We start from the raw sequence: 15550 nt of genomic DNA, 5'->3' as shown, positions 1-15550 counted from the left end.
AAACCTAAAATACAGCAGTAATAAATACTTCATCTGACTAGCAATCTGTTTAAACTTAGCAATGACAGAAAGCTGCCTTCCGCTCCAGCGAGAGAGCCCTGACGGAGACAGAGGCTGACACCTAGTGTCTAGCAGACCCAACGAGCAACCAGAGAGAAAGTGTCCACCAGCACAAGGACGATGAGATGAGCATGGCCGTGATGACAGATCACCCCGGGTGGGCAGGAGACGCCTGTGAGCACAGAGACCCCCCCCCGGCCACAACCGCAGGACCACAGGGAACAGAGGTGAAGCACATACGGACGTGAACGAGCACGTAGGTGCACGAGGGAGAGGCTGCGCTGCCAAGACAAAAGCCACATTTCTGTCTGCAAAGGAAAACGCAGAGCTCCCCACATGGCCATGGGTTTGTAAGTGGGTTTGTCAGAGCTGGCGGTGGTCGGCACCATCTCTGTGCATACTGTGATGCATGGCCAGGCTACACCCTCTTCAGAAGGACAAGTCAGCTGGAAGCCTTTTATCTCAGTGGTGCATTAATGGACGACTGCCAGGCTGCACGGCAGCCCCCGTTATTTGTGAGCTGGGTACCAGCCTGTACTGTTTTCCTCTCCCTTTCACAGTCAGCTGTGTGGCTAGGGGAGGAAGTCGCTAAATTTAACAGGGGCACCTCAACAGCAGTGCCTGCTTTGCAGAAGGGACCAAACCCCAAAATGGACTGGAGAGCGGGACTGCTCAACCTCTGCTCAGTGGTGGAGCTCTTACCTGGCAGTAGCTGGTGGTTGGTTCATCGTCAGAAGTGGAGTTCTTCTCTTCTTCCATGCTGTGCCCTGGACTCTCTGCCTCCCTCCTCTTCGAAGGGAGGAGCCAGGTGACGCTCTCAGACTCCTTCTGCCCATCTGGGTCTCCATCTTCTGTATCATCAGCAACCCCGTTCTCCCTGCTTATCTGCTCTCCTTTCACAAGCTCGTTTGTGCTCAAGGAAGAACTGGGCACAACTGGGTTACCAAACTCCTTCTTATGCAATAGCTGCCTCTGAGCCTGCTTCAGGCTCTTCTGGTAAACCTCCAGCTGACACAAGATGACTTTGGTGTACTGGTTGGGGTCCACACCCTTGGGGCAGAAGGGGATGCCCCAGTAATAGTGCACTGTGTCCCTCGCCTCCTCTGGCTTGTGCTTCTCCTCCATCGCATTCAGCATGCAAAGCTCAGGGGTGCTTTTGGGTACCTGGTTCTGCTCTGCTTGCTTTGTGGAAACACAGGCTTTGTGCCCAGGCTGCGAGGGGTGTTCGGTACCTGCTCCTCCACTGCTCCTCCTGGGGCTGCCACACCATTCCGTGGTCCAGCTCTTCCAGAGCGCAGCTGAGCTCCCGGCACTGGATTCTCTTGCAGAATGGCCGGTGCAGGGCAGAGGCTGCTCTTTTGGTTCCTGGCCTGTTGCTTCGGAAGAGCTGGAGGGGCTTGTGAACAGTCTCCGAGGTGTCAGTCGCCAGGAGCCTGAAGGCCTCCTGCCAAAGGTGGGACTCAAAGAGATGAGGTCCTCTCCCAGGGTGCTGGGTAACATGTTACTAGAATCACTTTTTGCTGGTGAGGAAGGCTTTTCACTTGACCTTGTCAGAGGCTGGCCCTTCCCCGGAGACACGATTATGCTGGATACTAGTGAGCTTTCAACGATTTCCTGGCTCAACCTCCTCAACACTACCAGAGGGCTCCGGGCGACATCCGTCTGTCCGTTCCCATCAGCTCTGGCACTCTGTGAGTGGGAGCTGCACTTGGAGGGAGGGGTGTCAGGGCAAACCGCCAGACTCCCCAGGATGTCAGAGCCTTCTTTCTCGGCGGGTTGGCTTCGGCCTCGCGCGCCCAGCACTTCTGCAGACAACTCAGGGGTTGCATCAGAGGACTCCGAGGGCTGACAGCTCTGAAAAACAAAAGGTTGATTCTCCGAGAGGTGTGTTCTCCATCAGCAGAGCGTACCGACGGTTCCTCCAGCACGCTGGCAGCTGTCACCTGGACTGCAGACCTCACCCCCGATCAGAACAGTGTGCCCCAAAATTGGGGACAGCTGAGGTTAGATTCGTAAGCCTCACTCACTAGGAATGGTACAAAACAACTACTCTGCAACCACTGTTGTTCCAGCTCACACTGGAAATAGACAGACACCCTGTGAAACCTTCTGTGCAGTTTGGCAAAACAAGCACGGAAAGCAACATTGCTGAAGAACCTTAGTAAGCCTCTTCACAGAAGCACACTTACACTAAGGCTCTCAGCAATGGCCTTCCTCAAGAGCTCCTCCTCTTCCTCTTCCTGACAGTTCACTTGTCTGGCTTCTTGCTCACTCATTTCCAGGGCCAGTGCGAACTGTTCCTCTTCAGTCATGTCTGCAGCAGAAGGAAAAGAAAAAGGTCAACTCACAGCTGCAAGTGTATGTAAACACCCAATATATATTCAACATGGAGCACAAGTGTGATGGGAGCGGCTGAGGGACCTGCGGGATTCAGCTGGAGAACAGGAGCTGAGGGGAGAACTTATCACTGTCTGCAACTGCCTGAAAGGAGCTTGGAGCATGGAGGGGGTTGGTCTCTTCTCCCGAGTAGCAAGTGACAGGACAAGGGGAAATGGCCTCAAGTTGTGCCAGGGGAGGTTTAGATTGGATATCAGGAAAAAATTCTTCCCGGAAAGGGCTGTGGGGCATCGGAACAGGCTTCCCAGGGCAGTGGTGGAGTCACCATCCCTGGAGGGGTTTAAAAGGCATTTAGACGAGGTTCTTAGGGACATTGGTTAGTGCTGGAGCGAGGTTATGGCTGGACTCGATGATCCTGAGGGTCTCTTCCAGCTGAAATGATTCTATGTGGGGAGAGATGTCCAAGGGCCTCACGTCCCCAGGAGGAATTCAGAGCAAAACATCCAAACCCCGGCTTTCCTGAAAAGGTGTCACCAAATCCAGAGTAGGCAACGCTGAATTTAAAAGTCACCCAAGCCAGGAACTTCAGTTTGGGTTTCTACAGCAATCTAAACCCTGACTCCCTGGGTATACAACTACAACGCGATGCCTTTGTTGCCCTCATTAAACAACGTACTCCAGAGCAGCAGAGCGCATGTTCAAGGAGAGATTTATAAAGCATGTTCATTTTTATATTGGGCAGGCTCAGCAGCAAGGCAGCATAAAGAACACATCTTTAATACACAATTTTACCAGCCAAATAGCACATCCTGCCTTCTGACACGCAGGTACCAGCAATACCACAGGACACCTACCCAGGAGCAAAAGAGCTCCGTGTTTTTCACCCCGGTTCCAGGTGCAAAGCTCTGTGGAGGATAACGTTACCTGCTGGGTGGTATTATGGAGGATCTTTCACATGCACACATCCCCCTTCTGCTCACATCACCACCCCGGCCGCATCACCAAGTCAGTCATGCATGGGAAACAGGTTTCCTACAGTTGTAACTGCTATTTCAGCAGAAAAATTTCTTCCTGAAATATTCCTCACTCGGAGCAAACTAAAAGCCAAGACTGGCTCTTTAGAAACAAAGCAGTTTGTTATTTTGGAAAACATTGATTTACTTAAACCCAATCCAACACTTTCACTATTCTTCAAATATACAGCGCCTGCAGAATGGAGAGCAGCTCAGAAAACAACTCAACAGCACTCTCAGGAGCTGAAAAAATACATCTTCTCACTCGAAACAAATGGACAGATTTCCTTCAAAACCCGCTCCCCCCTCCAGGCAGAATCCTGCACGCGCCACCTCATGCATGAACCAGAAGGTTCGCTCTCTGATGGGCCAGAAGAGCTTTAAGAGACGCGATTTGAACAAGAAGGCCACCCAAGCACGAAACATGCCTGCGCTGCAGCCAGCTTCCAGACAGACGTTTCCCTCCATAAAGACGCGTTCAGAAGTCACAGGCTCCCATTTTCTAACCTGTTCTCATCCTACTGGCTGCCACCAAAACACAGCAGCGCAGCATCCCCCAAAGGGGCCTGGGATGGCTCTGGTCTTAGCACGGGCTGTGCATCGCGGCAGGAACGCAAGAGGAGAATCTGCGCCGTGGAGCATCCACGCCTGGAGCATCCGCACCAAGAGCATCCGCACCGCGGAGCGTCCACACCAGAAGCATCCACACCAGGAGCATCCGCATCATGGCAGCCTGGCTGTGCCCTTCCCCAGCTTATGGCACAATTTCCCTCCACAAGCAGGATTTGAAGCATTTTTGTTCTGTTCTGATCACCAGACGAGGATTCCTTTACATGTCCTACTAAATAAGCACTTCGCATTAGGTTGGGTTTTCTTTTTTTGTTAGTTTTTGGTTTTTGTTTCTTTTTTTGTTGTTGTTGTTGTTTGGTTTTGTTTTGTTGGGTTTTTATTGGTTTGCTTTGTTTTGGGGTTTTTTTTTGTAATTTATTTAACAATTAAGAAAGAGGTTGCAGCGAAGGCAGACTGCAGCGCTCTCAGGGCTCCCGGGGATCCTTTGTCCTTGGACAAAGTCACGCTGTGATGTTACAGCCGGGAGGGACCAGGCAGAAAAAACCAAACCAAAAAGGCATCCTTTAATGGAAATTGCACAACAGCCCAGTGTATGAAGGCAGCTCCCGTCCCGAAGAGCAGTAATACACAGCATTTCCACAACACCAAACACCTCCCAAGCATTCAGCATTGATCTGTTTCCCTGCCCAAACCATCAAAGGAATCAGGCCAGATCCTGCAAACTCTGACATGTGCAGGAAAACCAGCGCACGCGATCAGGGCCCCACAACACCAGACTTTCCACGTGCTCGAGCTAAAACAAGGGTGTGAGCGTTCACCAGTTCAGGCTATCAACAGCCACGAAGCTTAATAAAAAGCAACATTTTTTGGCAAGTTACTACTGCACATTTTGTTTTCTTCTCCCTCCCTGGCACAGCAATTTCCCCTCTGGGAACAGGGAATGTGCCAGACAAATGCTGCCTCTGGCAAAGAAACCAGCGACAAACAAAATGCACTTAGTGCCCGTTCCAGTTGAGTAGGTGCTCCAGAGATGAGGAAATCTCGAGTTTAAATCCACCTGGCATTACGGTGGGGACAGCAAAGAGCAGCTCTGCTCATGCCTTCCCGGAGATCTGACCTGCTTTAAGCTGAGCGGTATTTCGTGTTCCACATCTGATCATTTCTCAGCACTGTGTGTTTTCCTGAACTTGCTGTTGATTGCATCGGTCATAATTAACGATTAGAAATCCAGAGCGTTGCCTTAGCCCCTGACTGGTACGTGCAAACACATCTCTGGGATGCAGGTGAGCTGCACTCAGTCCAGCAGGAACGACCCCACTCCGTCCGGACAGACGGACACGGCTGGGAATTCTGCACCTCCCACTCCAAAATCCCCCCCTCCAGCATCCATCCCAACCCAGCGTGGAGCTCCTCGGGAACGGGGCATCCCAGACACCCCCAGATGGGAAGGAGGGGACAGGGAGAAAATGTTTTTATGACATCAGCCCTAAACAAATTAAACCATTTCAGAGCCTTTTTAAATGCTAATACAGCAATTTGCTAAGCGATTTATGTCCCGTTTTGACATTTGCAAAGTGAATTAGATGCAAAACCCCACTAGTTGTAGTTCTAACACTTACTAATAAGAGATTTACTCAAAAATAATGGAAATGCGGGATCTCGGTATTTCCACATATCCAAAGTGCAATTACAGTAAAAACATTCAAATGTGCTTTAAAGCGCTGAGTTCCTCTGAAAGAAGAGAGAAAGACTTCTTTAGGTTTTGTATTTCCATTTATCCTGTCAGGATGAAACGTCACACATATATTTTAGTTATGGCTTTAGGTTAAAATGAATAAAACCACAACAAAGCAAAAATGGGAGGATACGCTTTATAACCAGAGTCTGCAAATATCTGAAATTTTCCAGTTTTGAGGAGAAAGAACTTGCTTTACCCAGAAGCACCGAATCTTTATAAAAGACCAATTTGCCTTGCAATTCAAAGAATTTATTTAAAGACGCTGAGAAAAAAATAATTACTACTTCAAATCTTAATTTGCCCAAAAGCAAACACCAAAAATCTAATTATAGCTTCCAATAAATGAGAGAACAAACCCAGCATCACATAAGCTTAAACAAGCGACCGTTCTCCAACCGAGTGGCGCTGGGCACCCCCAGCCTGCGCTTCGAGGACACAAAAAATAAATGCAGCTTTTGCCCCAGGAAGAGAAAAACTATTATGAAGAATTTCAATATCTAGAAACACAGCAAAGCTCTGTTATACAAGAGCTATGGAGCCGGCCCTGTCTCCTGCGGATTTTCTGGAGCGCAGTGAACACCCTTCATGCAGCACCAGCTCCTGAAGCCCAGCGCACGGTGCAACGAGGACATCCGACTTCAGCAAGTCCCTGTTCTTAGCACCATATGGTTGGGCACATTTTAACGGCATCTCTGAGGGGGGGTTCAGCTTTTATTTGGTGTTCTGTTTCTTTTGGGAGAAAAAGAAGAAAAATACGAACTCTTTTCCCATCTCTGACTTTGCTATCTTACTTGTTCGACACAGGACACGCACAGTGGGTTTCAGCTCCCACAACGAGCCAGGCTGTTTCATGCTATGCCCTTAGGCCTCTATTAAAAACAATTTAATTCACACGAGCCCTCTGAGGACCGACAAGCCCAACTGCTGCTGCTGGCGGAGCACTTTTGTGCTCCATTTTGTTCAGCGATTGCTTTGGGTTTTGCAGAAGACAACGTCTCTCCCATTCTAAAACACTCTGGATTTCACGTGTTGGACAGACAGCTGTCCTGCAGAGCTGCCCAGTTGCTGGGACACACGGACAAGCCTGGCCATGCTCAGCAGTCCCTTCTGCTCATCCACCCCCAGCATTCAGAAATGCTGTTTGCAGAACACAAGCAGGAACATCCCAGCCTGTTCCCTTTAGCATCTCTTTATAGACCTGCTGTCCACGAACACATTTAACCTCTTATTAAAGCTGCTGCTCCTGACCCCTCCACAACCTCCTGTGACAAAAACTTCCAGGAGTTCACTGTGTGGTGTGTGAAGCATTACTTTCCTTCACCTGCTTTAAACTTATCTCCTGCCATCTCCACCCTGGCTGTAGGCGCTGGTAAACAAGAGCCCAGCGTTCAGCTGAGGCGCTGCCTGCCCTACGCGGCCTTTGATCCCACCTTCCTCTCCTAAGGGAGCAGCCCCAGGCTTCCCCATCGCTCCTCAGAACGCAGCTGCTCCATCCCCTCCACGGCTTGGGTCGCCCTTCTCCAAATATCCCCTAACTCCACGTCCTTGAGATGCGGAGACCAGAACTGCACATGGCGCTGTTGATGTGGGTGCACCAACGCTTTATATAACAGCAAAATGACGTAAACATAATTTCTTGTTCTTAACACCCTTCCTTATGATGCCCAACATTCCTGGCTCCGGCGGCTGCCCCCGCGCTACGAGCCGGTGATTTCAGAGAACTGTCAGCTGCGACTCAGATCCTTCCTGAGCTGCGACTGCCGGGTCAGAGCGTCACGGCGTTTCAGGGAAAGACAGCAGCAGAGGGGCTGGAGCAGAAAAGCAGTTTGTGACTGACAGCGCTTTCAGATCAGCCTTGAAATCAACTTTGAAACCCGGTGAGGTACCGACACCCTCGCACACTTATTTTGGAAGTGCGCTAGTCTGCGCACACGGCGCCTGGGAAGCAAACGAGTGACGGCCTGCCTGTTCAGAAAGGCAAGATTTTACCCCTGGGAAGGGTTTTTTCCAAGAGCTGTGCATCCCCAGCCACATCACAGCCTTTCTGCAAGGGAAAATAACCTCTCACACAGGCAGCAGACGCTGCTCACCACCAGTCTCTTTCCCAGCCCCACACCCGGGACCTACGTGCAATTTTCCTTTTAGCAGTGAACTTGGTTCTATCCAGCTGCTGTTTTGTTCTCTTCTTTTGCAATCCACTCTCTTCCTTTGACTCCTGCTGTAATGGAAGAAAAATATGGTGAGTGCATACAACATGTAAGAAATACCACCAGCCCCCTTCCCCCACTACTCAGACACAAACACTGGTTCAAAACCCAGCCTCTATTTGTGTGAAATTTGAATTTCAAACATAATTCAAACACATTCTGTAACTATTAAAAGCTGTGTGATAAGCATAACGAGCAAAAAGAGTTACAGACTGACATAAACAGAGAAGTAGGAGAGACAATAGACTTCATGCCAGTCACCACCATGCTCTGCACCTGCTGCCCATGATTTTACAGAGAATTTGTTTGGCCTTGCTGAAGCATCGGTATTTGTAAGCATCCAAACCAGAAAAACAAACCCTTTTCATAGCTGAATGTTGCACATCTGTAAACCAGGACTGTTTCCTGCCACGCCGCTTCTAGCACCCAGACAATTTCAAGTGACCAAAACTAGAATCCTGCCCCTTTTTGGGGGCCCACGCTAATGCACCCCAAGGGCGGGAGAGCCAGCTGCATTTACTGCTGGTGCTATTCTCTCATATTGTCACAAGTGTTTTATTTTTGATGCTTGAATACTTCAGAAATTTGTCATCTCCGAGGCCTCCCGGAATAACAGCCACACAAACAACCTAAGCGCTCGCTGCTTTAAGCACACCGCCCGCAACAAGAATGGTCTCAGGCTTAATTGGCACACATTTATGCAAGCTGCTGTCCTAACGGCTTAAGCGAGGGCGCACACATTACCGAAGGCTGGCACTGGACCCCTTCCAATTTGTCTTTCTAAGTCAGGTGGGATTAGAATCAAGCTCGGTGGCCGGGACGGGGCTCCCCACAGCTCCTCCACAGCCGCCGTTGGTTTTGCTGTCCCCGATCCTCGTGGCAACTGCCCCACACCACCCCTGTGCCAAGAAGGGCTTCGAGATGGGGTACATGGCTTGGGCTACTTTAATGCAAACAGATACACCACTTATTTTCAAGAGCAATCAATTCCTGCTGTCCCTTGCCCGTGTTTCTGAGCCCGTGTTATCCCTTGGACTGCAGCTCTACGCTGAGTTTTGTTCGAGCCATCTCCAGCTTCAGTGTTATCTGTAGATTTTATTAATGTCTATACACCACTTGCTCCCTCTTACAGATCATTAATGAGGATGTTAAAACACACACAGACCTAATATTGATCCTCTTGGCCTCAGCTTTACATCTCCCCCAAATGAGCCTCTCCTCTGTTCATCACCAGCTTTTGCTGACAGTCTTTTAGCAGGATTTCAATCCAGGAATGTTACTATCTAGACCCAATTGAATTATTTATCCAACTAAGATTTTGCAAGATGTACGATTAAGTGGTTTCCTGAAACCCTAATATGTTGAAGCTTTTACATGTCCTAATACCTGCACCATTCCTCACTTCCACCGATTTAAGAACCAGCTCACAAGGCAGCAATCACGTTTGGAAAGTCCACACACACACTCATGCTACCACCTGAGGGTTTTTTCCTTTGACTGACTCCTTCCCTTCCCCACCCAGCCTGGGTTTGGTACCTCGTTCCTAAGATCTGCCTCTGTGTCTCCAAAAGGCTCCTTCACAGCCAGACCCTCTCTTGCTGGGAGACGGATGACAAGCTCTCGCTCAGCAGGTGAAATCCCCTCTCTTCACAGGCCCTGGCACGTCGCCCTTTTCTGCAAGCCACAGGTTCTAACGCTTTGAACCGCCCTGCCTTGCTCCATGGGGACACCATGGGCAGCTCACGCCTAAGGGAGTGGGGACCGGTCTGTGGGATCACACCAGGATTAAGCTCCAGAGGAGGTTAAGCAACAGCTCTCCCACAAAGCCCTGTCTAGGTTCTAAACCTACTACAGTTTAAGACAGGGGCAATTTAATCCTAGCAGGCTCTGTAAATCCCCAGCTCTTCTCTCTAGGCATCAATCTTCCCCTCATCACTCTCGCACTTGCCGGAAGGTCAACCCTGACACGCTCATCTGCAGCTCTGTTCCAGGGTACGGCTGTGATTTATGAGCACACCAAACTTTCCACGGCTGCCAGTGCCTGCACGGTGCAGAGACGCATTGGTGACACGCGCCACGGGACAGGACGGGGCTCAAACACCCCCGGGTTCACCCGGTTCCACCGCACAGCCCAGTCCGTGCCTCGGCTCCTCGCGCTGGGTCCTGAAAAATCTCGACATTTACAACACTGGCAGGAGCAAAATTATTGCAGGACACGTGTTGTACGAACCTCATACATTTGAGAAAGATGTTTAAATTGCTCGGCAGCGTTCTACTGAACAGCCACGGTACAGCGAACCGCTGAAGCAAATCCAATTAATCCTGATGGGCCAAAATATACACACACATCTCAATTCCAAGAATTCTTAAATCTTCTTTATTTTTAAACCCAGAAAATAAAACATACCTTTTAATTAGGATTTATGGCTGTTTGTACCTCTGCTGGGAGAAAGCCCCGCAGGCCCCAGAGCGCTCTGCATAAATGCAGGCGAGGATGGTGGAAACAGAAGGGCCGAGAATATTCAGAGAAGACAACAGGGCTTGCTCTTTCTGACCCAACCTTTTAATGCTCATCTGTCTACAAGGATAATAGGAACTCAGGGGGCCACTCAACCAACTGCCTTTCTAATAAGATCACTAGTCCAAAAATAATCTTAATCAATTAAAATATTCCCATACTGCAGCCAATACTCTTAGTTACAAGGTCATCTCCAACACACAACTTCCAAGGGAAAATAATTATTATAGCGGAGGCGAGGTGGGAACTGCGCACCTCTGCTCAGCGCCAGCCTGGAGAGCGCCTCTCCTGCTTTGCTGTCAATTTAAAGCATAATGGCCAGAAGGAATCCAAATTCGCTTCCTGTGTGTCAGGCTCTGCAGTTTAATTTATGATGCTCTCTTATGAGCAATTTCACTGTCAGCATTGTACACAGATCAAGAAAAAAGACAGGTTTCCGAAGTTCCCTACACGTTTAGTTGAAGGCAGCCGCTATTCTTCCTTGGTTTTTTAACCTGCTTGGTTTCACCAGACAGCAGGAAATCAAATTCTCGTTTTAAAAATGCTTTTGCACATACTTAAGAGAACCTAACTCTGCCAGCAGAAACAGATACAGCTCCACTCGCTTCTAAAAGCCCGTAAATGGAAGGCAGTGGCCAGACTCCCACAGCCCTGCTCCCTTGAATCCACAGCATAAACCACAGAAATCAGCTTCTGCTGGCTCAGGGAAGGAAAGGCTACAGAAGGATGTCTCCACAGCTAACAGTGCAGACTGCAAAGTCTAAAGGTCTGGGTAATTTTACTGCTCAATAGCAGTTGGGACCATCTAACAATAGGGCACAGCCAAACACCACACGTCCTGCATGGGAAATAGGCAGATGAAAACCAGACTAATTTATTTTTAAAAGCTAATTAGAAGTTGGAAGTGCCACGTTTGGCTCCAGCCAAGGCTGCTGCTGAAATTAATATCACACTCTACTTTATTAGTCTTCGACTTCAGTTCAGAACCTGTTTCAGCTCTGCTCTGTCTTTCAGCTCATTAGAACAAACCTGCTGGAAGTGGAGACTTGAACAAGGAGACACGATGGGGCTTGTGCCAGACGTGTAGCTCCCAACTCACAGGAAGGAGGCCCCTGGAGAAAAAAGGGCTTTTACCAGGCTGCGAGGAGCCTGGATTCACACCAACCTGATTTCCGAGGAGCGAAGGCAGCAGAGCCGCCTGGGGAGCAGCCTCGCACGCGTTCTCCTCGGGGACTGGAGGCACCGGGTCCCTCGGCAGTGCAGCAGAGCCCGTGGGGACAGCGGGTGCTGCAGAACGCTCCCAGGTGGCTCTGCTTTGCTCGGACGGTCAGTGGTGCGGGGTGGGCGCTGCCATGGCTGTGACGCTTCCAGTGCCACCATCTCCACGGTAAGATGTCACTCAGGCCACGCCTGGTCCCAAAACAAAGCGCCCGCTGCCACGGTTGATGGAGAACAGGACAGGGTGGTGGCCGGGTATTCCCACCAATGCCCAAACACGCATCCCTCTCTCTATCAAAACCAGTATCTGACCTGGAACATCAACAGGCGCTGCCATTTACTGCGAGTGGCTCCACGCACAGGAATACTCAAGCAAAGGGATGTTCCACACCAAGGGGAAGACAGGTCCTGGATGCCACATAGGAACAGATGGCACTGTCACCCTGGAGCCTTGTCCTGGTCCCCAAGGGCTGGCAGAGCTGATGAGTCTGGCAGAAAGAGTCTGTGAGACTTCAGCCAAGCTCTATGAGCAGAGGTAGGTACCCTGGGACCGCCCAAAGGATCCACCCAGGAAAAACTGAGCCTTCCAAAAGGTCCCAGAGCAGATCAGCAGTGTTTCGGGATCAACTTCAGGTCAGTCAGATGGCTCAGGATAATTGCTGGGCTGTGCTCCGTGTCCATGCTGGGCCAGCACTCCTGCTGCGTGACTGTGAACCCTCAGACACTGCTCTAGAAAACCTCGGGGGGGGTCAAAGAGTCTTTATCAACAGCCTAACTCAAACAGGAGGCTTATGAGACAGAGCAGAAGCTGCTGTGCTTGGAGAGAGCTTTCTTGGGCACTACTTGAAATATTGTGTATTTGCGGATGATCACCCACTTCTGGTGAGGGCAACCAGTTCCCTGCAGAATTTCAACAGTGAGGGGAGAGAGGAACCATTTTGCTCATTTGTCCTGTCTGTGTTTCAGAGACACAGTCTGCACAAAACAGGACATCTCCTCTTGCTTCCACAGAGCCAGAGACATCGTTCTTATTCTGTCTGACCCTTCCCAAAAAAGAGAAGTGTTTCCTGAATCCAGGATTATATATAGCAGAGATCAGAGAGCCTCACGTCCAGAAAACTTCCTTCTGATGCAGCTCTGCAGATGCCACAGCACAGAAAGCAAAGAAAAGAAAACTTGGCAAAATAACATGGATGAGCTTGATAATCCAGCACGACTGAAAAATTCCTGGGAGAGGCAGCCTGCCAAAGATCATCAAAAGTGAGAAGCTGGAGGCTTTCCAGGTGCAGCTGCTACAAGATCTGCTGGTCTGGAAGCAGAACTGGGGACTTGTTCTATAGATACCTGCCAAGAGACTGCCAAGGAAGAAAGCCATCGAATCAATGATGCCCAAATTGTCCTTGTAGCTTTTGATTCATAAGGAACCATGTCCTAACAGATGCAAGATTAATTGAGAATGTATTGTTCTCTAAAATTGCTATTGATCTGAGCTTCCCACACCTCTTCTTGAACACATAACGAGGTCTTACTAGAGCAAGAACAACAGTTACAAGGTTTGAAATTGAAATTCAACTTGATGTACACTGAAGAGCTGAGACAGTTACAGAAACGCGACAGTTTTTTTTTTTGAGATCCCAAGTAAATCACATTTTTGGGTTTGATTTTGCAGAAAACAACACGACAAGAGACTGTGGCACTGGATCTGGAAGCTGATGACTCACAGAAAGAGACTGAACTGAATAAATCCACTCATTCAACTGACTGAACTGTTGTCACTTAAACAGAACCTAATTGGCTCTTTAACGGCCTCTCTGAGCATATCCTTTTCTGTAATATGACCGATTATGCCATCAGAATTTATTGTTTATAGACAAACTTACAGAACAGTCAGGGAGCCTAACCTTTTTATAGATGTGTTTTAAGAGACGTTTGTTTCCTCTTTTTCAGATACGTGCACATTGAGATGAATAATTGCAGACAATAACAGGTCCTGATCTTTTATGTACTGCAGCAGCTCTTACAGCCACTGATTTCTTTTTTCCTTATAGGTTTCACAATAAAGGCCAGTGATGCAGCAGACATCTGAAGTTAACTTAGCATATTGCAGATCTAAGGGTTTAACCCCGCTGAACTATTACTGCCATATGTTCCATTCCTTTCAGGGAATTTCCCAATGGGAAAGAACTCAGACGATGTGAAGAAAAAACATCCAATATCATTTGCCCTACAGCTTCCTACTGTTTATTTCTAGTGCTTTTCCCCTCCTCACATGATAATCACCTTATTGTAGAGAAGCATGCTGCAGATGTGGGAGCGAAAGGGACTTGATTTAAGATCTACAGCTTGAGAGTGAACTGAAATGCTTTTGAAAATGGTGGAATTACAAAAAGCAGCTTAGGATCCCCAATCACCAGCCAGACAGAGCAAAGCCTCAACAGTCACACATAAAAAATTGATTCTAATAATTTCCTCTCGTGTACCTCGCCAAGTTGAGGACAGATTCTCCGGGCTCTGGGTTTCCCCCAGGGACTCATCCCAAAGCCGGCGTATCACACACAGACATTTCAACCTCTTAGGATAAAGCTGATGTTTGTAAGACAATGCAAGGGATCACTGATCTGAGCCTTCATGTCTTAGTCAGGCAAACCCACCTCACGGTTCACCTTTACACCCTATGGAAGTGGGTGAAAAACTCGGGTTTCTGTAATTCAGGATCAGTTTACCAGACACCAGCTGCGTCTGAGCTACTCGCAAGCCTGTGTTCTGAATCATTTCCTTATCTATTTGCGCATAATACAGAATCATGTTTCTATGGTTTAGCTGGAAATCAATCAAACAAAAATTATGAAAAAAGAAGATTTGTAAAGGGATTGAGGAAAGGTTACTTTTGAATTACGTTTCAAATTCAGTTCTGAGAGGATTTGGTTATCAAATCCCAGACTCATAACTCACCCTCACGAAGTACGCCATTCATTTCCTAATCAAATAGGATTTGATTCACCTCATATATAAGAAAGGGAACGGCACGATACCCTCTGTGCACAGCCCGGGATGCTTGGGCACCATCCTGCAACAGCACAGCCCGGCCCAGGCTGCAGCACTGACCTCTCCATCGCTGTCAGATATGACGATAAACGCATCCACAAAGCTGCGCTTCTTCTTGCCATTGGCTGCGTTCCTCTTCTCTTCCTCCTCATTCTGATCCCGAGCGTCCAGGCTCTCTGAGGGCTTCTTCTTCCTCGGCATCCTTCACGCTGAAACAGAGGGAAAGATTAAAAGCCATTTGTTTCCTTCTGATTTAGATTTCCCCCAACAGCCATCCTTTTTTTTTTTTTTTCTCTATTTTTAGGCAAAACACCGCAGGCATTAGAACCTTATTACAAAGCGTGGTGAACTTAGCGTTACTGGGAGCCACATGTACTAGTCACCACTCATCTGGTTAAGAATACTTTATTATAGCTGATCACTAAAAAGGGATTTCAGGGGAACAGCAACACAGACCAAAGCTGCTCTGAATGCCCTTGCTCCAAAGCAACGAGGCTTTGCTCTTGGCTTCTCTGGGAAAAGCATCTCAGCAAACCGCTCCAAAGCACCACAGGGGGTCTCACACCCTCCAACACAACCCCGAATTTCCCCTCCTCAGCCCCACACACCATCCCTGTCCTGGTCCAGAATAAACCAGGCTGAACCCTGCACATCAGAACAAGAAGCCACTGCGGCATGGCCATTTGTCAGCTTTCGTATTCAACAAAACCAGGGGAAAAGGCACATTCCTCAAAGGACGCTGGTTTGCTCCCAGCGCAGCAGCCCCATGTAAGGCTGCACCGGCACTATGAAAAGAGAAAACGCAGGCGGCGGCAGAGGGGTTGGAAACAAAACAATAGGTTTA

General features: G+C 48.8%; 1 protein-coding gene across 4 annotated transcripts in view; it reads right to left on the bottom strand.

Annotated features, from left to right (window-relative positions):
- UIMC1 (ubiquitin interaction motif containing 1) overlaps positions 1-15550 on the bottom strand; it is a 39391-nt gene that overhangs the window by 20254 nt on the left and 3587 nt on the right. For 3 of the 4 annotated variants that reach the window (XM_065849298.2, XM_065849300.2, XM_071814665.1), the window contains exons 2-5: positions 14767-14915; positions 7846-7936; positions 2250-2374; positions 763-1914 (exon numbers count right to left, since the gene is read on the bottom strand). In XM_065849298.2, coding sequence (XP_065705370.1) covers positions 763-1914; positions 2250-2374; positions 7846-7936; positions 14767-14907 — 1509 coding nt within the window. In that variant the 5' untranslated portion in view covers positions 14908-14915. The remainder of the gene's footprint in view (positions 1-762; positions 1915-2249; positions 2375-7845; positions 7937-14766; positions 14916-15550) is intronic. The other variant, XM_065849299.2, reaches the window with a different exon arrangement.

This window comes from Patagioenas fasciata, chromosome 14, assembly GCF_037038585.1.
Source record: "Patagioenas fasciata isolate bPatFas1 chromosome 14, bPatFas1.hap1, whole genome shotgun sequence".
Classification (NCBI taxonomy): domain Eukaryota; kingdom Metazoa; phylum Chordata; class Aves; order Columbiformes; family Columbidae; genus Patagioenas; species Patagioenas fasciata.
The sequence above is the reverse complement of the archived record's forward strand: the minus strand, read 5'-3'. Positions and strand labels throughout refer to the sequence as shown.